General features: G+C 41.5%; 1 protein-coding gene across 5 annotated transcripts in view; it reads right to left on the bottom strand.

Annotated features, from left to right (window-relative positions):
• Positions 1–15,963, bottom strand: part of PFKP (phosphofructokinase, platelet) — a 34,884-nt gene extending 18,921 nt beyond the window's left edge. For 4 of the 5 annotated variants that reach the window (XM_053466289.1, XM_053466291.1, XM_053466290.1 and 1 more), the window contains exons 1-5: positions 15,655–15,961; positions 8,995–9,068; positions 3,265–3,342; positions 2,664–2,853; positions 2,259–2,424 (exon numbers count right to left, since the gene is read on the bottom strand). In XM_053466289.1, coding sequence (XP_053322264.1) covers positions 2,259–2,424; positions 2,664–2,853; positions 3,265–3,342; positions 8,995–9,068; positions 15,655–15,745 — 599 coding nt within the window. In that variant the 5' untranslated portion in view covers positions 15,746–15,961. Of the gene's footprint in view, positions 1–2,258; positions 2,425–2,663; positions 2,854–3,264; positions 3,343–8,994; positions 9,069–15,654 lie in introns of all 5 variants that reach the window. The other variant, XM_053466294.1, reaches the window with a different exon arrangement.
• Between the last annotated feature and the right edge of the window lie 9,457 nt (positions 15,964–25,420).

Genomic DNA, 25,420 nt, shown 5'->3' with positions numbered 1-25,420 from the left:
GTGATGGGAGTGATAAAGGGCCATTGGAACACAGGAGTGATGGGAGTGATAAAGGGCCTCTGTACGCCTATGAAGAGATTCCATTCAAATTAGCCGTTTCCAGCTACAATTTACAACATTAACCGTGCATGCGCTGGATAAGGATTTCTGATCCATTTAATGTTATCTTAATGGATTACATTTCATTTAAAAGACAAGGAAACAAACAAAAATCTCATGTTCCTCATTACAGAACCGTGCTAGGAGAGGTAGCTTTCCTGTCCGGCTCGTCGTATAGCTTTCCGAGCTGCTTTTTATTTTACATTATACCCTGTGTATATTTTGCATTTTCCCGGTAACACAAATAATAATCATTTTACAAAGAAAAAAAAAAGGCACTTTTACTCTCTGATTTCTAGTAAACTCCATCAGCAGGTCTGGATACTATTTTTTCACGACGTCGCCAGCAATTGTCACAATTACAATTCGTGCTGAAATCCATGTGTGACAAAATGGAAAATGTTAACTGAAAATAACCCCGGGCTGTCAGCTGGTGACACGGCTACTGACAAAACAAGGACAGGGACAAAACACGCTCAGAATAACACCAGATATCACCCACGGGCAGGACCCTAACCGCAATACCACGATAATCTCACACGGCACGAAACACAACCCGCTGCGATTATAAAAATTATTATAATTTTAATAATAGTATTTTTTACTGTGCCGTGACCTTTAAATTTAACTTAAAAGCAAAATAACATCTATTTAATGTTACTGATTTGGGAGCTAGTGCTCATGGACCCCATTATATATTCCTATTATTGTATTAGCATCTAATATATATATTAATAAAATAATATTAAATTATTTTTTATTTTTTTTATTTTGTTAGTACATATTAACAAAATAATATTAAATATGTATATATAAGTCTATACATATGTCATATTAGTTTAAATAATACTTATTATTATTAATATATAATGTCAATACATATGTCAATATAAAGTTTTTTGGGTTTTTTTGTAAATAAATACCAGTCATTTATCGCCTTCAACAAAATCCCAAATATGAGATTGAGAGCCAAGTGGAAGCCAGTGGGGCCGGAGTACGCCGGTGTCACATTGTGTGAGTGTTTAGCACGTTGTCCGGCATGTCCTGTGCGTTTGCCAGCTGGGAGTCGTTCAAGAATTCAAACCGTAGCACATGAATCATTGGGGTGACAGAGAGGGGCCGCCATTTTGGTTTGTTTCTAACAATAGCTTCTATGCCAACAGCTCTGTAAGCTTCTGGTGCCAGATGTGACAAAAGCCCTAAACTGTACAGCGAAATACACTTATGTCAATACGGACATATCTAAAACACAGACCCAACGCACAAAGTCATTACCTCACCCATGGTTACACGCCTTGTGTTACAGCGTGTGTCTTAGTCATGTCCATATTTTCATGTATTTTAATTTGTTTGCTGTAACAATGGACGGCAAAGTGTTTTTGACTTATTATGAGACCTCACATTCAAGAATGGTGGATTTGGAGCCTCAGGTACCACCAGTGGTTCATGGTTAAAGTGACAGGCAGATTCATTATCCTTTTTCCTGTTTTCCTCTCTTCTAATATACATAACATGAAATATATTTATAACCTGAAATATATCTATAACATGAAATATATTTATCTAGGCAAGATTGCAGCAGTTCTGCTGCAAAGTGCTTGATCTGAAGCAATCATCGTAGAGACCAAAGCGTTTTTCTTGTGCTTGCCTCGACCACAGCGTTGTGACAGTATGCCATTTTTAAAGTACACTCCAGCCATCCCACGCACTTCAATGCACGTGAACTTTGTGTGTCACCTTACATTAGAGCTTTTTCTTCCCATTGAAAGGCATAATGGGGAACATCTCTTTTTCCCTTCACCCCATCTGCTTGCCTTGAGGAACATCTAGCCGTCCAAACGCTATCGCACCAGCACTTACCTCCAGCACTGGCTCGAGTGAGATTTCAGAGGGTCTAACATGCTTCCTTTTATCTCCTCTGATATTTTTTTATTGTGTAAACTGAGAGACATTTTGGTAGCCCTTCTCCAGACTCTTTCCAGAATAAATTCCGTGGTTTTGGAGATGATCTGCTTGCACTGTGTGGCACAACTAGTGGGGGCTGTTTTAAACCTTTTAAACGTTATTGCACCATTTGTGGTTTTTATTCTTTTTACAGAGTACTTTTAAAGTTGTATCCCCAGAATTTGTTCTGTTTTTTCCATATTGTGTAAGATTACCTTTGGGCTGTGGTCATGATGGCGTCTACGACCTCAATGATTCTGTGCAGAGCAGAATCGGTTCCGATTGTCATGTCAGTTCCGCAAAAGTCATTATCAATGGATCCCACCATTCCCACTATGTTCAGATGTGAATGGCTCTTTGCTGCTGCTGGCTCAATTTTGCCTGTAATAATATCATTTAATTAAACAACGTCAACAACTGGTGAAACACCCACAAAAAAAGCCCCTAGAGTACTACTCAGGAAAACAGATGTACTGGTTCTGAGGGATTAGGTCTGCTATATTTTAGAGGAGTTGGGTCTTGGATATTACTGAGTTTGCTCCAAAAATGTTTTAGTGTAAAATATGGTTTGTTGGACCAAATAAAGGAGGAAATGCAATGGGGGGTGAAACACGACCTACCGTTTTTCACCAGCTCCTCCAGAAGGCCACTCCACTCGGTTCGGAAAAGGTTTGCCCCGGTCAAACTGCCGTCTCCTCCGATAACGCACAGATTAGTGATTCCGCGTTGAATTAAATTGCAAGCGGCCTGCAAGCGACCTTCGCGAGTCCGAAACGCCTTGCAACGAGCGCTACCGATGACGGTCCCACCCTGACACAAGGAACAAGAGCTTACTGACAAAACAGAAATACCCAGCAGCCCCCTAATCGACCCGTTTTTTTTTCCCTTCATTATAAACAGTTGGTTGCCAAGTTCCATATTCTGCAGGTAACATTTTTCATCCAGCCAACCATTAACTCAGAATCTTCAAGATCTAACTTCGTATAATCCATCAGTTAGAAAATCTTCATTAACTTAAAATATAGAACATTAAAAACCAAAAGCCATTTAATATTTGAATCCCATGCCCGGTGTTCTGTCTATAATAATAACGCTGTGTATTTGACACATAGCGCTGTCCTGATGCCTGCAGATAATCTGATTTTACATGAATGATCTAATATTCCCATTTCGGCATTAATTATGCCCGAGGTTGCGTTTTAATAACGCTTCTGTACCTACCACTTGTAAGATGCTTGACACACTTTCCCAGGATACTTCCACGATGTTGTCCCCGCCATCCACCATTCCTTGGTACCCCTGTTACAATGGAAAAGAACAATGGCACCCCAATTAAATATACGACACAGTAGAATAGGATATATTTATCAATGGTTACTAAGAGGGCTTTATTTGGCTCATTGATCTCAGGTCCATGTAATGTTACAGTGATCGGCCCCCCCACTGTTACTGTGGGAAGGCCGGCGGTATTTAGAAGGGCCACTCGAGTCAAGGGGCCCCAGTAAAAAAGCATGTCAATGTGCTCTACGCAGTCCAAAACACACTTACATTTGAGGAATACATAGAATACACGTACCAAGGGGTACAAAAGGGATCCAGTTAGTGGGTAAACGCTGCTAGCCTAGACACCCTGGTGGCTATATGTGGAATTACACGTAGAGCTTCAGGTAGTGACCCTGCATTCAGGTAGGTTTCTTGGTGCCTCACTTACGGAGATGAAAGGAGGGCAGCTCAAGCTTGCCCCTCACCAGGGGAGCTGCAGCTTCTCCCAAAGGTAACCGCTTTATTTTTTTATTTGAATTAATTCATATTAAATTACCCATAAAGTACTTTAATATGCACTCTTATTAAGAAGGCCGTAATAGTGTTGATTTTGGTAATTTGATCCTTTTTGCTTTGTTTGCAGAATAAATTTACATTGGGAAGCTGGTTTATCCTGTTTCTCAAACGCAGATATTACAATAACGCTGAACTACAATTCTCCCGATTATATGCAGCGTTCAGGGGATCCAGCCATGTTATATGCATTCCTCTCATTTGCCCCAGGAACCCCCCCCCCCATATTCCCCAAGAACTAACAATCTGACAAGGGAACTTCGATGGATTTAAAGGTGCTGTTCCACCTACTCTGCCGGATGTAACAGTTCTGTAACTAAATGCAGCATTGGCTTAATCACTAATCATTATTACACTTTAATAACTGAAATGCATTGTGGGTACTGCAGTCCAAACCCTTTCCGGAAATAATTCTATAAAGGAACACTTCAGCACATAGGATAGTCGAGTGGTCCCTTTAAATTTCTCCTAAACCGGTAGATCTGATTGGCCGCTCACTAAAGCGCATGTGCACCTTGCTTACTACCATCCAGCTCCATCACTGGCTTGTGTGAGAGTTCTAGGTGGGTCTAACCAGACCACCCACAAGCATGTTGAGTAAGTGCTCCCACTGATAGAGGGTGCTTCGTTGTCGCCGATTGGCTGCTTCAACAGCAGAGACTGAGAAATGAATACCCGGAGTGGGGAATATGTGTTGCAGCTTTGGGGCTGCAGCTTCCCCTAAAGTTATGTTGCTTTCTTTATAAGTTGAAGAATGCCTATTGAAACACTTAAAGTAACTTTATGCATTCGTTCTTGTTTGGGGCAGGATGGGATACTGAAGTATCTCTTTAATTAAGTAACACTTTGCCGCCAGTCATGCTTTTAGCTGGGAACACGTCATTGTCATGCGGTAAAAAAATCTGAGAAACTGGAAACGCTTCTCAAACTATTTTCTGTTGTTTTTTTTTATGTGAGTAAACCTTCAAATGGAATCCATACAATGACAGACCCGCTAAGGTTTATTTGCATGTCGTCATGCTAGAGAACACGATGATGTTTTATTTATCTAAGTGGAAGAACACCTTTAATGAATACAACAAACTATTATTCCAGACTAACTGGAAGAAATGGTGAAGACGGCATTCTGTCTCCTTATCCTTATAATTCTCAGATATTATAGAGAGGCCAAAGATGCTACACAGAACTCGGTGGTCTCGGGGACCCTCTTATGATGTAGATACCAATTAATCAATTTCTGTGTCCGTGTCGAAATGTTAGTCTGCCAGAATGTATTCTTTGGAAAATTCCTTTCCGTCTGCACTCTGCGGCTCGGTAACGGTGCGAGCTGGACTGTGTCTGGAGAGCAGGAGACTGGTTTCGCTGGTTTTCATCAGCTGCTAACATTTCTTTGGTAACGGTCCAACTTCGAAACACTAACCGCTTGTTCACGGTAGGCAATCATTTGCTCAGGGATATCATTAAAAATAACGGATGATGCCTGTTTTTTTTTGTTTTTTTTAAAGCTGTTGTTCCACTTACACTTAATAAATGCAACATTGTACAGCGCTGTGGATTATGATGGCGCTATATAAAACAATAAATAATAATAACTAAAAACCATTCCTATTAGTCGTAAATACACAAAAAAATGTAATGTGACACAATAGCACGCACTAATGGGCTGTTGCCATAGAAACTTAAAACAAATATACACCTGGGATCTCTCTGGGGTTAATCCGAAGTCTCCGGGCGAAGCTCTGCTTCCACGGGACTTTGGGTAAGTTTCTTCCTTCTCTAAGCCCCATTCCTACACATGCCCTGCCCACTTTCCCCCAATCCCCGCCCTTGCTCACTAAAGGCTCCCTGAGGCTGGCCCCGTCCCTACGCTTGGCTAGCCACGCCTTTATGGGAAGCCACTCCCCCCAGAAGAGAGAGCGCCTTGGCAGCCTACCCTGGGACAACAAAGATAATGATATAGCCCTGCAATAAGTATTTCCCATAAGTAACCCCGGCAAGTCACCTGATGCTGAGTAGCAGACTTATGTGTTTTTTAAAGGCTAGGTGCAACAAATAAACCCTCACCGGGCCAGCTCTGTGCCTTAGAATTCCAGATGGAAACCTCTGATTGTAATAATTGTTTCTGTAGTAAAGATGTTTATTTAAGTTCGCCTGGAATGCTGGCCCCGGGGGATAAGTTCTGTTTAAACAAGTTTCATATACTCCGTGTCTAAAGCTCTTTGTCGCTTTTCTGTTTTACCAAACACAACCCCCCCCAAGATGTTAACGTTACTTAAAGACGTAAAAAAAAAAACCTTCCCACCGAAACGATCAGAATGTACCGGAAACGCATTGTCCGCACAAACGACTACTTTATTCACCTGTGAAAGCAGACATGTAACCGCACGGAAACCGTAAATTACTGTGAGATCATGTGACTTGGGAGAGGTCTGCTTACTAACAACCGGCATTTCCTGCTCCCGTGAGCCATGCTTCTCTGGGCACGCCTACTCCCCACCCACTAAAGGCTAGCCCCACCCCTACATGTGGATAGCCCCACCCTCTGCCGAGAAGAAAGCAATACCTATGAGTAAGGTGAAACGTGCAGGTGGTGGACCTTTAAAATAGATGTTATTTTTTATACAGAGGTTTTATTAAAATTAAAGTATTTTGGATTATAAATCTGCCCTGGCAGCTCAGTGCTTTTTTTTTTATGCTGACTATTGAAAAGACAGATTTCTCATTTAAATGCCCTACTTTATTCTTGCGTGGCCAAACAGACTCTAATCCGCTCTGACATTTTTCGGTTAAGTCAGCTGCATGTTCTGACTGTTGGATCACCCCGGGTGACCTCCTCCAACTTGCGTTTTTCGAATGATTATGATTAACTCACTAAGGCTATATTAATTATCTCTCAGCCAGGGTTTGGCACATTAACCCTTTGGCCCATCCCGTCTGCTATAAAAATATTCAAACGGATTAAGCCTTCGTTTCTCGTTTTGTACTCAGAGAGCTGTATGCCTACCCCAATCCTTGATTAAATTCCATCACTGTGTGAACCTCTACCACCTCTGCTGGAAGGCTGTCTGACTTGTCTACCACCCTCTTAGTGAAGTAGATTGTAAGCTCGTTTGAGCAGGGCCCTCCTTACCATTTGTTTCTGTAGGTGAAAATTGTTATGTACTATTTGTTATGTCCTATTTACCCATTGTACAGCACTACGGAATATGATGGCGCTATAAAAATCGAAAGATAAGAAGTAAAACTTTCTTATATTACATCTAAGCCTCTAACCCGCTAATATCAGACTATGACCTCTTCTCGCTTTCTCCCTCTCTCTCTCTCACCCTCTCCCTCTTCCCCTCTCTCCTCTCTCTCTCTCTCTCTCTCTCCTCTCCACACTATACATGTTGAGATCCTTTTATCTTTCTTGATATGTCTTATCCTAAAACATATTTTTTGGGTTAAACGATCATCTCCCTGTTGATATGGTTACTTATTTCCAGAATCCACTGAGCAGGAGGGGAAAGCGCTGAAAATATTGCAAGCCTGCCAAAAGTACAACTCCCATTTCGCGTAGCCAGCCTCGTAAAACAAAAGGTTTGGGCCAACCCAAAAAGCATATATTTATTGGGAAATGTCCAGTGACGCCAGCCAACTCTCCATTAAAACCAAAAATCCCTAACGGGAGAGGTAAACTATAGAAAAAAAAAAACTATTTCTGTTAATTAAAACCTTCCAGGTGACTTCCAGGGATAGTTTACAGAATAAAAGCCGTTTTTATGTTTCCTTTGGTGTTAAATCTATCAAAATACACGGGATTCTGTTTGGAAGCTGTAATTACCCCCTCAGAAACGTTTAAAGCTAAATGTATAATTGGAGTTCAGCTTCCTTACTCACTGGGGGCTTTTTTTTGGCAGTTTGGATTTGGTGCCTCTAGTTTCATGCTTTAAAGTTTTTGGAAACTTTCTAGAAATGGTATTTTTCTGCTTACATGCGAGACGAATCCAAATGAACTAGCTAACGGCAGGTAACTGAGAGCCCCCTTTCAGTTCCCCATCAAACAGGAAGTAAAAGCTGCCATTTATTTAAAACTGTGAAAAATAAGCAGCGCTGAATTTAACCCTTTCCTATCGCGTCTAATTCTGCCCTTCGAACTAAATTAGAGATGTGTTTGGAGCCATCATTTTATGCTAAAATAGCAAGAATTTAGTGTAAAACCTCCTAAAACGAGTGCTAGACCCCCATTTTATGAGAAGTATTGGGACTGCAATGTAACATCGGCTAACAGGGGTTAAATTGTAATATTTTATATTTTCTCCCTTGTTCCCATTTCTATGTGTACTCAGATTGACTGTCTATCCTACATTTAGTTATTATCATACCTGGGAACTCTCCAGGTTTGACCCGGAGATTGCCGGGTGAAGCACCGCTTCTCCGGTTCAAAACCCAAATCCTCCGGGTCGCGGGGTCTTGACACGCCCCGCTCCCGCCCCTTTTTTCCTTAAATGGGGCTGTTTCCCGCTGCCGTCAGCAGGAACTCCCACTGACGTCATCAGGACCTCCCACTGATGTCAGTGGGAATGCCCACCAATGTCATGGTAGCGCCCCCTGATGTCAGTGTGCAGTCCTGGCCGCATCACCCGAAGGAAGGCTCCGGGTAGCCTTTTTATTCATAAAAGCTCCCTGGAATTTGTAGATAACAACAGTAAAAAATAAGCTAACTTTTTGCTAATTTAACTTTAGACATAGAACCATTCGGCCCGTCCAGTCTGCCCAACCAGATATTATCAACTCCTCCCTATTACAAAGAAGAAAAGTTTTATATATATTCTCATAATAAAGCTGAGTTTATCACACATGACGTAATGTATTATTCTTCTCCAAATGCATAACCTTACATTTTCCTATGTTCCTGAAAATATAGTATATTCAGCAAATTACACAAGCTGTCTACCTCTCATAGAAAAAGAAAACAAAAAAAAATAATAGATATTGCGTATGATACCGGATGTTGCACCATTAAGTAATTCACTTTTGATTTCTGACGTGAACTTTGATCGCGGAGAGGAATATTTTATGATTTAATTACTTTCATTTAAGCTGCAAAAACAAAGAAAGGCGGGAGAAACTAACCTCGTAAATGAAGTACACTTTAGCTTCAACGTAGATTCCCATTCGCACCACAGCGCGAACTGCAGCATTCATACCTTGGGGAGGAAAAACACAGATTTTACCAAATACAGAAAACAAAAAGGAACAGACTCACTTATTATATATATATATATATATATATATATATATACACACAAAAGTTTGGGGTCATTTAGCTGTTCTCATGGAAAAAAAAGGACATTTCTAGCTGTAAAATGGTTTTCTAATGATCAATTAGCCTTTTATACTTAAACTTGGATCAGCGAACACAATGAGTCATTGGAACACTGGAGTGATGGGAGTGATAAAGGGCCATTGGAACACAGGTGTGATGGGAGTGATAAAGGGCCGTTGGAACACAGGAGTGATGGGAGTCATAAAGGGCCATTGGAACACAGGAGTGATGGGAGTGGTAAAGGGCCACTGGAACACAGGAGTGATGGGAGTGATAAAGGGCCATTGGAACACAGGAGTGATGGGAGTGGTAAAAGGCCATTGGAACACAGGAGTGATGGGAGTGATAAAGGGCCATTGGAACACAGGAGTGATAAAGGGCCATTGGAACACAGGAGTGATGGGAGTGATAAAGGGCCATTGGAACACAGGAGTGATAAAGGGCCATTGGAACACAGGAGTGATGGGAGTGATAAAGGGCCATTGGAACACAGGAGTGATGGGAGTGATAAAGGGCCGTTGGAACACAGGAGTGATGGGAGTGATAAAGGGCCATTGGAACACAGGAGTGATGGGAGTGATAAAGGCCTCTGTACGCCTGTGAAGAGATTCTATTAAAAATCAGCCGTTTCCAGCTACAACTGTCATTTACAACATTAACCCCGTCTGCGCTGGATTTCTGATCCAGTTTATACTCGTACAAGTATAATTCATCTTGAGTTCTGTGGCAGGGCTTGTGTGTAGGATGCACGTTGATGACATGGTAAACTTCCTTTTTAAACCAGCGACTGCCCTCTTGCCTCCCAGGTGTTGTCAGCTACAAACCTTTTACTTGCTATGAATAAAACATTATGAGATCTAGCACTCCTGTTCGGTGCGTAACCGTGTTATAATATACGGTCATTTCCATTCAAAAATCACTTTTAAGTAATAAGTCAGATGAGGACAATGATGACACGGGCCTCGTTTTGCAATACACGGATTCCCCCGACTGTAATAAAACTTATGAAATCTGGTATTTTCAGTAGCTCGTTAAATCCTGCATTCTATCTAAATCAGATAAATCGGGGATCCGTCTCTCATCAGGAAACCCAATTCTAAAAGTTTGGATCAGAATGTTCATTATTAATAACCCCAAATGGCTTAATGTATAAAAATCATGTAGTTTAAGTGAATTAAAGTTGTAAAGCATACTGGGTTTTTGCTCCAGGGTCTCTGGATGAAGAGCCGAAATCTTAGGGCCACACCGTCTGGAGCCGAGTCATCTACACTGATACATTAATCACCCTTAATTGGTGCTTTCGCCTGTATTTTACGGTTGATATCTTTGTTTTTCATGCGGGTGACGTAATTAAGTGTATCTGTAAAGAACGGCAAGTCAAGGTTTCCATGACGACCGGTATTGGAGCCATTAGGTTAACACATTTGATGAGTCGCTTAATGCATAATGGGCCATTAAAGGGTTAATATTTAATCCAGGGACCCCAGGTATGGAACGAAGCTGTTCATCTCAACCATATTTTGCTCATTTTTCACCATTATAATAAACTGAATTTGTTTTTTGTTTTTTTTATACAGCAGAGGTGGTAGAAGATACTACAGTACAGGGATTTGAACATAGATGGGATAGGGATTTGGCTTCTGAATCGGGACCAACGACTGACGAAGAGTCTTTACATCGGGAGAGACGCGCAGGCGAGGAGAGAGGGTCTTCCCTGCCATCAAATTCCACGTCAAATATTTTTCGAAACGTTCCCACGGGGGGAATTGTCACGACTGCATAATGAGCCGAGATCGTCTCTCGTTCCCAATCCATCAAATCCACAAGTCACTGGAAATCAATACGCTGCGCAGCGATAAATAAAATACCGCAACACTTCTATCCGGTCATAATATTATATACATTACCCCGGCAGAGAACGGCAGTTTGTTTAGAATATGACCGTTCCGCCTGTTTTTAGCATCTGTTTTTCTTTGCATTTGACTCTTAACCACCAGGCAGATACAATGGGGTCTATTCACTAAATAGTGCGTTGACAGGCGAGCTGTGTTTCAGCACCTTCCCTTCACTATACATTACGAAGGTCCAACCCCAGTGAGCTTTACTGCATGAAGAGCTTGGCTGGCCCTGTATAATGTCTCCTTAAGTATTAAGTTATTCATTATACAGGGCCAGCCAAGCCAATGAATAATAAAATAGTTAAAACTACAACCTCTGCGGCTCACCTTTATAATAATCTTATTTCTAGTTAAACTTTTATCAGCAAAAAAAAAACAGATTCTTATTTTATCTGACGTTCTCATAGTAACAGGATGAATGTAATCAGCTCGGCAACGACCCGGTTACACGGCCACGGCAGAGAATTATTCCCACGTATAAGGTGCCTGAAGTTATATCCAAATACTTCATGGGAAGTAAAAACAGCTGAGATTCCCTCACGTTGATACATATATTTTTAATGTAAGGAAATAGATCATCCAGAAAGAGGTCGGCGGAGCTATGAGCTGGAGCGTTTTATTGGTTGCTATGGTGATAGCACTACTATTACCACTTCGTACCATACCTACGGCCCCAGCTTACTCCAGCACTATCAAACACATGTATAATAAAAATGGCTCCACTAAACAAACATTGTCTATTCATTATAGCAACCAATGGAACGGGTTAATCCTTTGGTTGCTATAGCGATAAGGCCCATATTCATGCCATACATTACTCATGTTAGTATTTTTTTATAATGAGCAATTCTATTTTTTTAAGAGCAACCAAACAGTCCATTTAATATTATTGTAATTATTTAAACTCCTCTTTATGGATAATATGCTGATGTTTTAAAGACAATGCTGCTTTAGCACAGGTGGCCTAATTAAAAAACCAGCAACTGGTCCATGAGCAAGCAGTGTGATCTCATACCCCCCAAAAACCTGTAATGCGTGTGCCCCCCAAAGCTAGAGGATCCCAAACTGTGTTTTAACCCTTTGGAGTGCCTCTGGGACATGGAAAGCTCTGCTAGAATCTGTCTTCTGCTCTTGAGATGTTTGAAGGACACAAAAAGCAAATGCCTCCTTTGCTAAAAGCGAAGGATAAAAGGTCTATTTTTAAACCGCTGGCTGCTGATTTCTTTTTTCTCCCCTACGGGCTCCGATGACCAAAAAAAAAATCCCCTCCCCCGACCATTCCAATCTCACTTCTAAATATTCCTGCGTTCTGATGACCTTGGGAGGTCACGCCGAAGATGTGCACCTGATGCTCCTTCGCTGACCTTGTTGCCCCCGATCTCCTCTGTATACGGAAAGCAGTAATCAATACCCAATGCCTGCGCCCCGGGAGGGATTTATACCATGGATTTTTGCGTTCACACTTCATGGAAGTCATTATCGGAAAGCACTCAGCCTCCTGCGCCTCGGCCAGGGCACAAATACCTCCAGGGTCTCAAGCAACGCTCCGGATATTTCGGGGTACAGGCCTGCGATATACGGCCCTATACAGCATGTGTGCCTTAAAGACAGGAGGCTCTCGAGGCACATTTACAGAACCCGAAAGCTAGAAGCACGCGATGGGTCATACCCGCAAACTCTCGAGGTTTGACCCGGAGTCTCAGGGGTTTTGCCCCCATCTCGGGGTGAAGGGGCTGGTTCTCAGGGTCACACAGTCTGGAACGGACTCCTTTCAAAGCCTACACTGCTGTGATCATATATAAGACTTTTGCTCCCGTTAGGTTATGGATGATATCCCTGCTTGAATGCAGGTGACTCAATTAAGTTTATATTTAAATACTGTCAAGTTTCCTTGACGAGCAGTATTAAGAGCCATTTCGGTAGCCCTTTTGGCGAGCGACTGTATCCAATCTTCCTGGTGGGCTATGAAAGGGTTAATATCTCTATGTTGAATACCACGGTGCCGATGCTGTAACAGAACGAGAGGGTTTCCTCCCAGATTGTGTGACTCATAGGAAGGCAGTCGAGGAGTGAGCGTGCGGCACGTACACTCAGACAGCAAGGCGGGGGCGTCTCGCAGGGGGCACACAACTCCCACAAAGCACATGCAGCCAAATGGAAAAGATGGAGGAAACAAAAGAACATTAAGACATTCAGCCCGTCTAGTCGCTCGTTTTTCATCCTGTAACAACCTCAGAACACGAGCCATATGCCCCCATCCCATGTACCGGTATGTTCACATTCCCTCACTGTATTATCCTCTACCACTTCTGCTGGGAGTCTGTCCCACTTATCTACAACCCAGGAGCACGTCCGACAACATAATTCAGATACAGTAAAACAAAGTGAACTGAAGAGCAGCTCCCAGCAGGCTGTCACCGCAGGCTTGTATCCTCAGCATGATGGGAGTTTTAGTCTACAAAAGCTAGTTATGGAAGATGCCGTTTCCTTGGTGACGGTCAGATTCTGTGACTGGGTTTGCAATACATTTTTTAATTTAGTATTTTATTTATTATCGATTCATTATCATTAATTTACTATAGATACACTGTTAACAATCTGTGTGCCAAAGTGCTCTCCATTGCATTTCAGTAACTGGGTGTTCTTCTGGTCATAGCTGCCATTTGACATGCCCACCCAATCCCCCCCCATACTCAATCTTTACTAGGACAGCGTCAGTGTATACGGCAACAGATAGCATATTCTATACATTGCATACAGGTACCGCCCACCAGCATATGTGTAACGGATCCATGTCTGGGCTGTATGAGGGAGATCTGTACTTCGCCCCGGTATATGTCACATTATAGGGATGACACGCAGCTAACGGCTTCACATCACATTTGTAGGTGGGGTGATCACTTACTGAAAAGCCTGCAATGCAGCACAAGGCAACCAGTGTGGGATCCGCCTCCCATCATAGGTGGCCTGTCACTACAGTCTGCATGCCCAGTCACTGCCGCTAATCTTTTAATGCCATTATATGAATGCGAGTTATTTAAGGCCCATGATTTGTATCACTTGGAAAATGGCTTCACAAGAAGCTTGCCTTCGAAGAAGGATGGGTGTAGGCCAGAGCTCGGCAACCACTTGACCTCAGGATGCGCCTTGACTGCAACTCCTGTCTCACTCAGCTTACAAACCATTAGTCTTTTCCAACAGCAAAGCATAGGCTTTTTTCCTGGCAAACTGCACCAGTCCCTTTTCTATAGCACTCTGACTCCTACCACCCTCAGCAAGATATTAACTGGCTTGGATGACGTGAATTGTAGTCACACACAGCAGATGACTCTGCTACAAATTAAGCCATGACAAGGGTTAACATCGGAAAGGAATCGCTGTCACTCATGCAGGCCATATGTTCCCCCCCCCCCCCCCCCCCCCGGATAAGGATGGCTGCAGGTGCAGGAGGTCTTAACCCCCTGGGACAAAGCGCAATCGGCATTAACATTCCACTGGTTTCCATGGTAACTGCTCCACATTTAGAAATTTGCTCCGGAGTTGTTATTTATACCTATGGGTCAAACCGATTTAGAAAGTGTCCTGCTATTTCTGCAGGTGGAGGATTATTCTCGGTCCGGTTATCGTCCTCCAGGAATCGCTCAATGACTCTAATCACATTTATTGCACGCGGATTATTTCGCGGGGGTGGGGGGGTTGTTGGGACTTTTGCCCGCCGTGATTCTGTTCAGGTCAGAGATTTAGCACTAAAAGAAAATCTGTCTTGGCCACAGCAGTATTTTTGGGGTGCGTCGGCATTGTCTATGGGCACGGCGGGGGCCGATGGATGCTGGGTGCTATAGGACTCCAGACAAAAAGAGACACGTATAGGATGCTATATGCGCCATTAGGCCTCTCTATGCGATGGGGAGAAGGGATATAGATTGAAATAAAGGCCAAAGGGTGATGTACAGTACACTGGGCAGAATCATACTGTATGGGCCATAGGGGAGGACCCAGGCCAAACGATGGAGGGATTCTGTCCGTAGCTGGCCACTAACATCCTGTTTGCGGCTAACTGACTAATATAGGGATGTGTATATATATATATATATATTTATACATACGGAGCTATGGAATATGACGGTGCTATATAATAATAACATATACCGTATATATATATATATATATATACATATATTGGTGTGTGTGTTGCCGGCTGTAATTAGCACAGGTAATGTAATTCCGGTGCAACACCGGCTGTGAGTCCTTTGTACCTTAGGTATTAATTGTCTGCAATCTGAATATGTCATACATTGTGCAATATGTAAATAATGATAACAATACATGCGGACATTATTAAAACACAGTATTTGCCATTACAATACATATAGAAAGCGGCGAAACGAAGTGATGAGATAGGAATCCATTTTCTGTACACGGAAAATACAGAATTTACAACATCTGGTACTCCAGCTGCTGTGTATTAAAGCCCAGCATGATGGGAGTTGTAGTCCACAGCACCTGGAATGAAAAGGATGGCCCTCTCGCCACTGCAAAGAAGATGAAGACGGCCATAGGTGACCTTACCTTGGGCATCGCCTCCGCTGGTTAAGACTCCAATTGCTTTACCAGATCCGGACAGGTTCTCGAAAAACTTCTTATCTGCTGGCTGGGCCATGACTGCCTCTCTCTCTCACCCTCTAAACACTAATAATAAATATACCTGTAATTATAAATATCTATATACTTTATTCTCTGCTAGTGTATGTGTCTAAGTATACATCTGCTCGTCTTTCTGCAATAGCTATTTAAAAATAATCTATATATATATATCTATATATGCAATAAATAAAATATATGCTCTGACGGGTGTGGGGGAGGCCGCTTCCTCTTCTCGGCGCCCCACTGCTATGTCCCTCTGACAGCTCTGCTGCTGAGCAACCGAGCTCAAGATACCGTCAACCAACCCCGCCCGCTACTCGATAGACACGCCCTTCATCTTTGGTCACACGCCCCCTACCTGGTACTTCCAAGTCGCTGGGAGTTGTGCGGGACGTGCAGAACCTTCCGTTGCAGGCGATAGGCTGGCGATTCTAATATCGAGAATGCGAAAGTGGGCGTGGTTAGGCGCCTGAGGGTTTTTACTGGACAGCTGTGGACATCAAAGCAGAAAAGGGTGAGAGAGTCCTGCGCAGTCGGGCTTCTCGTTCTGTAACATAGGAAGTGATACGAATGTGTAGAGGAGCGCGGGGAGGGGCTGGCGGACATACCGCTTTCATATCTTACCTCAGAGACACATTCCGAAGAGGCAGTAGTCTTGTATGGGTCACCTGGAGATAAGTGTGACTACTCCTTAAGGCATGCAAGGAAGACCGATATATATCTATAGAGATATATATATAGAGAGAGAGAAATAGGGACATATATTTACAATATGTATACCTATATATATATGGAGAAATATATATACATACATATATAGAGATATATATATACACACATACAAATATATAGATATAAATATACGGTATATGCATACATAAATATATACATAAATATACATAGATATATATACATATATATAGCTGTATACACACACATGTATATATATATATATATAGATATAGATATTAAGATAAAACACATTAACCATTGCTCTTTATGTTTTGTGTACAAGCAGAATTTCAACTGTAATCCCCAAAACTCAATGAAATCCCGAACGATTGATTAGATTTCCACAGCGGTTCTTACGTTCAGGGTCTTGGCGAGGCGATACGTTAGGGAAGAGTTCATAGGTCATGCATCCTGATGTTTATTTACCCCGTTCATACAGGATTTTAAGTCAAATCTCACATATTACATTTTATTGAAAGGGCACTATTATTAATATTATTAAAATTGACAATATACAATCTACTACATTAATTCAATCTTTACGGATGTATATCATTTACGGTATTATAAAATATATATTATAATCTGTGTATTGGAAAGCCACTTTATTTGTTTACTATGGGAGCAGCCATCATAACTTCCTGTTCTTGGGATTCGTATGAACAATTTTTTTTTATTTGTTATTTTATTGTGCTTATCTTGTGTTTTTGTCAGTAAAAAATAAAGAGAATTAACACTGAAGATACCGTAGATGGGTTGGCAGTTGCGTCGCTACAGGGGGGCAAGTCCCGGGCAGCCTCAAATGCTCTTTTTTTGTTTTGACGCGGAGGAGAGAGAGGGGCGCCTTGCAACCGCTCGGCCTCCCTCAGTCTCCTCCACTAGGCCTCTACCTCCGTCGCGGTGCCGGCGTTTCCTGCTGAGCGCCGGTATATGACGTCATATCCGGCGCCCAGCAGTGAAGCAGCGCGCGCCGCGGCACAGCGGGAAGACGGAAGCCTCGTTCTCCGGCCGCAGGACTTAAAGGTGAGTGAACTACAAAGGGGGAGAGGGTAGATAGTGAGTAGGGAAAAAGGAGTGAGAGGGGTTAGAAAGTGATAAGGGAGGCAGAAGGGGTAGGAAGTGATAAGGGAGGGAGAAGTGGTAGAAAGTGATAAGGGAGGGAGAAGGGGTAGAAAGAGATAAGGGAGGGAGAAGGGGTAGAAAGTGATAAGGGAGGGAGTGGGGGTAAAAAGTGATAAGGGAGGGAGTGAGGGTACATAGTGAGAAAGAGGGTAGTAAGAATATTGAATTGAAGTAAAGTGTGAATGAGTGAGATGCATTGTTTGAATGAGGGAGAGCATGAGTTAATGTGTGGATGAATTGTCTGAATGAGGGAGAGCATGAGTTAATGTGTGGATGAATTGTCTGAATGAGGGAGAGCATGAGTTAATGTGTTTGCGTGTATCATAGATGTATAATTGTGGAAGGGCAAAGATGGCACTAGCAGGATGCTTGAGCCTTGGGGACCAAGATGGCACAGGCAGGGTGTATATGGGACAAAGATGGCACAGGCCAGGTTGTTTGGGGACAAAGTTGACTTGTGCTGGGCTGTTTGGGGACACCAAGAGGGGTGGTAGATAAATGGAACAGCCTCCCAGCAGAAGTGAGGTTATTTAAACACGCATGTAATAGGTGTACCCGGGAACTCTCCAGGCTTTGCCCAGAGACTCTTGGAGAAGTGCCGCTTCTCTGGGTCGCCACCGGATCACTCGCCTGTTTTCCAGTTAACTAGCTGTGTGTCACATGACATCAGTGGGACCCCCACCGGCATCAGCGGATTTCCTGTAAGGGAGGGAGCCATTAAGTTCCCAGGAATGGCAGAGAGGGGACATGACTGAACTCTGTTCACCCCCACACACACTCGGAGTCCGGGGGGGGGGGGGATTTGGGGATGTTGTGGGAGTAGTGTTACACTTGGAAAGTTCAGGCGAAACCCAGGAAGTTTTTTTTTTAAAACGTGAGTCTAATTCTAGGTCAGCCTGCAACCTTTCTAGTCTGGTGGACACCTAACGGCAGGCTGAGACGTGTCTGCATATTTAGCCTGTGTGCATCGAGTAGGCACGTTCCCCTGCCTGGCCTAATAATAGTAACGCTACATGTCACATCCATAGATAATACCTCCTGCTGTTTCTTTAATTGGTGACATTGAGGAATGTGATATCTAACCATACGGGCCGTCTAGATGTAAAGATTCCATTCTTGTTCATTTTTTGGCCTCGTCTTAGCCTATCCACGCTTTGATTGCAGTGCCATTTGGTGAATACGTGTTGGACAGAGCTGAAAAGTCCACAAAGGCGCTGAGCAATTTAACTTGTCCCCCCCACACACACACACACACACACACACACACACACACACACACACACACACACACACACACACACACACACACATACACACACACACACACACACATACACACATAAAATCCTCCTCTCTAAGAAACAAATTATCTCTAATTCCACCAGTTTGAACCAGACTCACTCCCAGTTTGGGATGCGGCCACATAATACACTTTTAGCAGCTTGATACCAGTTTAATGTGCGGTATTGACACTAAACACAGCCAAACCAGTTCTTGCTTTTCTGGTTTTCAGAGGCTTTGCACGGCCTTTCTCTGCCTCTCACTCGCTCATCTTTTACACAGTTACAGAACTCTTACGATACAAGAGCGAGTATCCCGGGTCCAGTAAAATGCCTTCAACGACGTTACCTGTAATTCCAACCCCCCAATTAGATGACAGTCAGAGGTATTTTACTGATTAGGAATCCCCTGCCCCCACTAGCTTTACGTGCACACGGTTTATTCATCACGGGATTTGGTTGCTACCCATTAAAAATAAGGAAAAGTGATATTAACCCTTTTGTTCTCGTCAACTCATGTCTGCTGTGACAGGTAATAGGAGAAAGCTATAGTTAGTTATGCATAACGTGACAATCGTTCAACCATCACCTAAGGATATAGAACTAAAAACAGCTGAAAATAAAAAATAAATACAATGGGACAGCTTAAAAAGTGATTCTGGTTTAAAAAAGTGGTCCTATTACCATAGTAACCAGTAGAATGTTCCCGTTGATCGGACCGTTATTTTCATTGTTATGGCAATCAAACCGCTTTTAAAACTTTGTGCCATAATCACTTTTCACACGTAAACCCCGATGAGCCATAATTATAAATAGATATTCTGGAGCAAAGCGCTAATTATAGAGCAGTCGCTATGGAAATAATTTTTCAATTATTAATTTGCCTTTATTTTTTTTGCAGGGAACACTAGTTGTGGCACAAAAACAGACACCGATAGGTCTGTTAAGGTTTATTTGTTTAATATATGAGACTGCAAATAATGTTTTGTATAAGTGGAACAGCACCTTTAATGCAAAGCAAATGTTTTTGCTGATTGTTTTACTTTCTTAATGTCGCCTGTTTTTCCCGATGCAAAGACTCAAACCAGTCAAATCAGTCGTTGGTCTTGTCTTAGATTCAGCAGCCATATGTCTATCCCATGCATGTCTAAATTTCCTCACTGTATTAACCTCTTCCACTTCTGATGGGAAGCTGCTCAACTTATCTACCACCCTTACAAAAAAGTACATCGAAAAATAAGTGGCGCTTAAAGGTTAAAATCTCTACATTATGGAAGGTCCAGTGATTGGGAAGGTCTGATCCTGTGTTTGTTTTTTAAATGTATTTATATACGTGCGACAGGTGTGTTGCTAGGAAGTTGACAAGAAAAGATTGAGGGCCGTATGTGTGGTCCTCTAAATGCATTGTGTTTCTTTTTTTTTTCACAAATAGGTTTCTACTTTTAAAGGTCCTTGGAAGTCCTCTGAAGATCGGTGCTGGACAAGGGGGGACAACTGAGATGTAAATTCGGATTGATCAAAATGGATGGAATTATACTAAAGAATGTTCAGGTAATTAGATTTGTAGATTTGTAGATTCTTTAGAATGAACTATTCTGGGGATTTTTTTTATTTTTTTTAACCCGTGGCATAAAGCCACATTAATATAATTTGGATGTATTTGTTACGCACTCCGTGAAGATCTAAACGCCGCTCTTGAAAGATCTGTGACCCACCTTATTAAACATTCATGGCCCGTCCATGAAATGCTCAGACCGATCATTATTGCTCCTCCGGTGAACGTAGTTAACCTCTCCAAGGTACGACGAGTAAAAATCATATCCCCGAAAAGAAAGATATCGTTTTTTTTGGTCCGATATTTTTATCGTTCTCTGCGCCCAGTGGATTAATCTCATTTACACCGCATTAGGGTCTGCTTTCAAAGCCTCGCTGGTGTGATTACTGCTGTTTGGCAGCGCTAATTTAGAATTGCTTGTTTGGAAACAGATTTTTTTGCTTTGTTTTGCCGAAAGCAGTAGATAATTGAACAATCGAGATCTGAAAGATAACCCAAGTCGGTAAACAATTTACAGGATCTGTTTAGAAAGCTCTTCTGAGTGATCTTGACTCACCTTTACAGATCGCCGGGGTCTGATCAAGTCAGTCTTCACAGGATTCCACTGTTCTTATGATCCTAACAAAAATGTTTACTGCCCTATTGGTCTCAGGGAACCTACCAAAGAATTTTTTGATACATTTTAGAATGTTCATAGGGTAAGATGTATAACCACATACATTTGTGAGGTTTCAGAGTACCCTCCATTTTTGAACCAAGCTACTTTCGAAATATTACCGTAAACACACACACATATACATATTTTTTGAAAGAAAAGCACATATTTTAATGGAATCTCTTCATAGCTGCACAGAGGCCATTTATCACTCTCATCACTCCTGTGTTCCAATGGCCCTTTATCACTCCCATCACTCCTGTGTTCCAATGGCCCTTTATCACTCCCATCACTCCTGTGTTCCAATGGCCCTTTATCACTCCCATCACTCCTGTGTTCCAGTGTTTATATATAGTTTATATATATAAAGTTTATATATATATATATATATATATATATATAGGAACATGTAAATATATGTGGGTATTCCACTACACATAGCTTTTAGGATCATTACATTCATCTGTGATCTGTTTCAAAGTGTGTATAAACCGAAATAACATTTCCCTGTCATGATGTAATTTCCATTATTCTCATTATTTTAATAATTGCCACCGATCATCAATGAATAATCAGCGTGTACAATGTTTTTCTTTAGGATAGAAGTAACACTTAATCAGAAAATAGCTCTTAATGTATAAAACCCCCAGCACCACTTAAAGTAATGATAGGTCTCACAGTATTTATTATTATTATTATTATTATTACATTTGTCTATAAATAGAGGTGGCCAAAAGGTGAACGCTTCTTCCTGCAGGAGTATTCGCGTGAGTACCTGTGAGAGAGGGAAAGCTTGGTCCTCTGGCCTTAGGCCTAGGATAGCATGAAGCCCCCAGGTTGTAATTGGTTCCCAGTCGTTGGTCCAAGACTGGGCGCTGTGCACTATGGTGTTTGTCCATGCAGACCACAAGACACATGTATGAGGCGTTTAACTCGGTTCAGATTAACCTCTTCCATGGTTAATAAGCCCGACTGTTGGATGTTGGGGTCGAGAGTGGTTAAAGTCCACACTAGGTTGCCCAACTAGGACGCAGCTTGACATTACAACATAATTCTCCCACAGAATGCATGAGAATAGGCTGGCAGTTAATGGCATAACTTGACTTTCTCAGCCCAGACAAGCCTGTTGGCAGCTATGATATTTAATGATTATCTAACTGTACTTGTAGCCCATCAGCTATTTCAGGTTTGGCTCAACAACCCATAAATTCACAAGGGATTTTACAGGAAATAACATTCTCAATACAGAAAACAGCCAACATCCATAATTATAGCATCAACATCCATCACACTGACTCCATCTCTGGAAAATCAAAATATAAAGCAATCAATCGGCTGCCCTCTGCATTAATGTTAATGTCTACTCAGAAGACAGTGACGGAGCTTTGTTCTGCCCTTGACTTCAAGGACATTTTGTCTTATGGATGGAAGACAATGGATGCTTTTTGCCATCTAATGTACTGATGTGAAATTCTGCACTTAGACACATAGAATGTGACCCAGGGATAGGCAAAGTGTCCGTACAAGGACACCAGCATCTGTGGCAAGGTTTGTGAAGGTCCGTAGAACATCATTAAATTATCCACCACAGATCCCAGTAAAAGCCCACCGAGAGCAATGCCGATGCCCACCCCTGATTTGACCGTAAATAAGTAAAACTTCCTTACATTACAAGCCTCAGATGCTCTAGTTTTAGATTATGACCTCTTGTTCTAACATTCCTCCTCTGAAATAAACTTCTCCCCTGTACATTGTTAAATCCCTTTAAGTATTTAAATGTTCCTATCGTATGGCTTCTTTCCTCCAAGCCATACATATTAAATGCCTTAAGTCTTTTCAAATCATTTTTATCCCTGCAAACCATTTACTTTTTGTATAGCCCCCTTCTGAACCCTCTCCGACACTTAATCAAACTAATACTAGAGTATTTAAAATATATGACAAATAATTACTTTCGAATTATTTGTATAAATTTGCCTTTTTTCTTCTAGCACCATCTTGTGGACAAACAGCTCCACTGCATTTCTTACTATTCCTAAAATTGCATAAATTGTTAGAACTTGTTAGTTTGTAGATTAAGTTAGGACAGCAGACACAGTCAAAATATTAATGTCATATTTTATTCAAACAAGTGCCATGACAAAATGTGTTAAAATAAATTACTAGTTTGAGTTAAAACTATACTATACATTCTGAGCATAAAAACACGCCAGCTAAAAATGTACATATTAAAAGCCTTAGTGATTACTATTTTCATAAAGAACAGTTTTCAATACGTTGAATCATTTCTTCGCATATGAGCAAAATTTGGTCCAGTGCGCAAGGACTGCCTGCCTGAAAAAGAAAAGTTAAGGAAAGCGTCACTAAGATTCTAAAATTCTAGAGTAGGTGACAAAAGAGCGTTTGGGATGAAGGTAGTGTATGGTTAGTCTGTGTATATAGTGTCGTGGAATTTGAGTGCTCTTAAAATGTATAATTATCTTAAAACATGGGGGAAATCGAATGGAAGGAAATTTCAGAGATAAGCCTAAAAATTGTCGTACTGTCCTAACATGTATTTGTCCAAGGTATGTTGAACAAAAAAACCCAAACAATAGAACAATAAGGCGCCTGTCACTTGTACAAGGTAGTCCAGGTCGTTCCAGGAGATAGAGATGTTATGGGGATTTATAATATTCACGTTTTGCATTCAGGTCCAGTTTTAAATATCGAGCCACAAGGCTAGTATTCTCTATGACTTTCTAAGCTATGTCCTCTCGGAGCCGTTTCCTACAGCCCCCCAATATCTCAAGCGCCCTGATCTCTGACCTTTCCAGCTGACCCATTGACACGCGGGCCCCCCATAGACTCTGTTTAAAGACACAGAACACCGGAATACAATGTTATATCCAGCAATGATGGAGAAAGCAGACTGGGTGGCTGAGGGCAGCTCCAGAGGTAAAAATGTCTCTGGTAATACAGGGGGCAGAGGTTGCGGTGTTGGTGAGACCATTCTCAAAATATTGCCCCAAATCACTTAGTATGCTTAAACCCTTGAGGTTTAGTATGTCTTCCCTTGAGGTATGTCGCACCTCATACCAAAAAATGTTAAGCCTTTCCACAATATCAAGATATCAAATAGATGAGGGGCTAGAGGGGACCTTCTGCTTCTGGGGTTATTTAGGTCTTTTTTTGCTCATTGCACATCTTTACTTGATTTTTTATATATATATATATATATATATATATATATATATATATATATATATATATATATATATATATATATAATAGGATGTTCTCCTAGAACCCCATCCACTCCAGTAACCATAACATTAGTCATTTTATACTTACATTGTTCTCTAGGAAATGTTTAATGTTCGAGAAGCATTCTAGTACCGGCTCATGGACTTCACTTTTTAGAAGAGGATTCTTTGCATGAAAAAGAGAACAGCTGAGTTGAACTAATAAAATTACGGAAAGCATTGATTTTTGTAATGCAACAATATTAATTGAAGTCTATTCAGTATTAGATTGGCGCCCTGTGTTGTTTACTAGATATCTCTTTTTCTGCAGGTTTTATGTGTTTTTTGAACTTTTTAATTCTGTAGAAGGAACGTCCAAGGCATCTGCGCTTATATGTCTTGACATCTAATTCTGTGAATATTGACCCACTTAAAGGTATCACAAATTTTAAAAAACACATTATTTTCAGTATTATTAATACTTACAGAGGTTTTCAGGTCCTCGAGGATTTGACTGGCAGATATTCGAACTCTTTTCAGGCCCGGTAATGAAGTTTGGTGCCTACGAAATATTTGGATCATTTCATGGAGTAGATGAGAAACGGCTGCTTTCTCATATTTAACCTAACAAAAAAAAGACAGAAAACGGAGGTTTAGTAGAGTGAAACAAAGGGTATTGTTTCGTTCCTTTGGGTGAGATATTAGACGTCATGTTAGGTGAACTAAAACAGGGAGCCAAGTCACAGTGGTCCCTATGGGCAACTAGACACTAGAATTCCTCCCAACTTTCCCACGTTGCACGGGAAAGTCCTGATTTGGGGGCTAATGGTTGGGAGTTATGCAATAGATGATGTAACCAGTGCACCCAGGTTTTAATATTACATGGTATTCGATACTTTTTTAAAAAATGTTCTTAAAGAGTAATAATTTTAACAGTTTCTTCCAAACATCTGACCCTCCAGTCTCTCTTGGTTCTGCCCAAATCCTTTGTGTATTTATACAGAGCTACAAATAATTTTGCGAAACTACAAAGACATTACCGATTACATATTGGGCGCTCTTAGCGGGTACAAAACCATATCTGATCCCATTACTGTATCAAATCTTGGGTATAAAAAATGCA

This window comes from Spea bombifrons, chromosome 5 (genome assembly GCF_027358695.1).
Source record: "Spea bombifrons isolate aSpeBom1 chromosome 5, aSpeBom1.2.pri, whole genome shotgun sequence".
NCBI classification, from domain to species: domain Eukaryota; kingdom Metazoa; phylum Chordata; class Amphibia; order Anura; family Pelobatidae; genus Spea; species Spea bombifrons.
The sequence above is the reverse complement of the archived record's forward strand: the minus strand, read 5'-3'. Positions and strand labels throughout refer to the sequence as shown.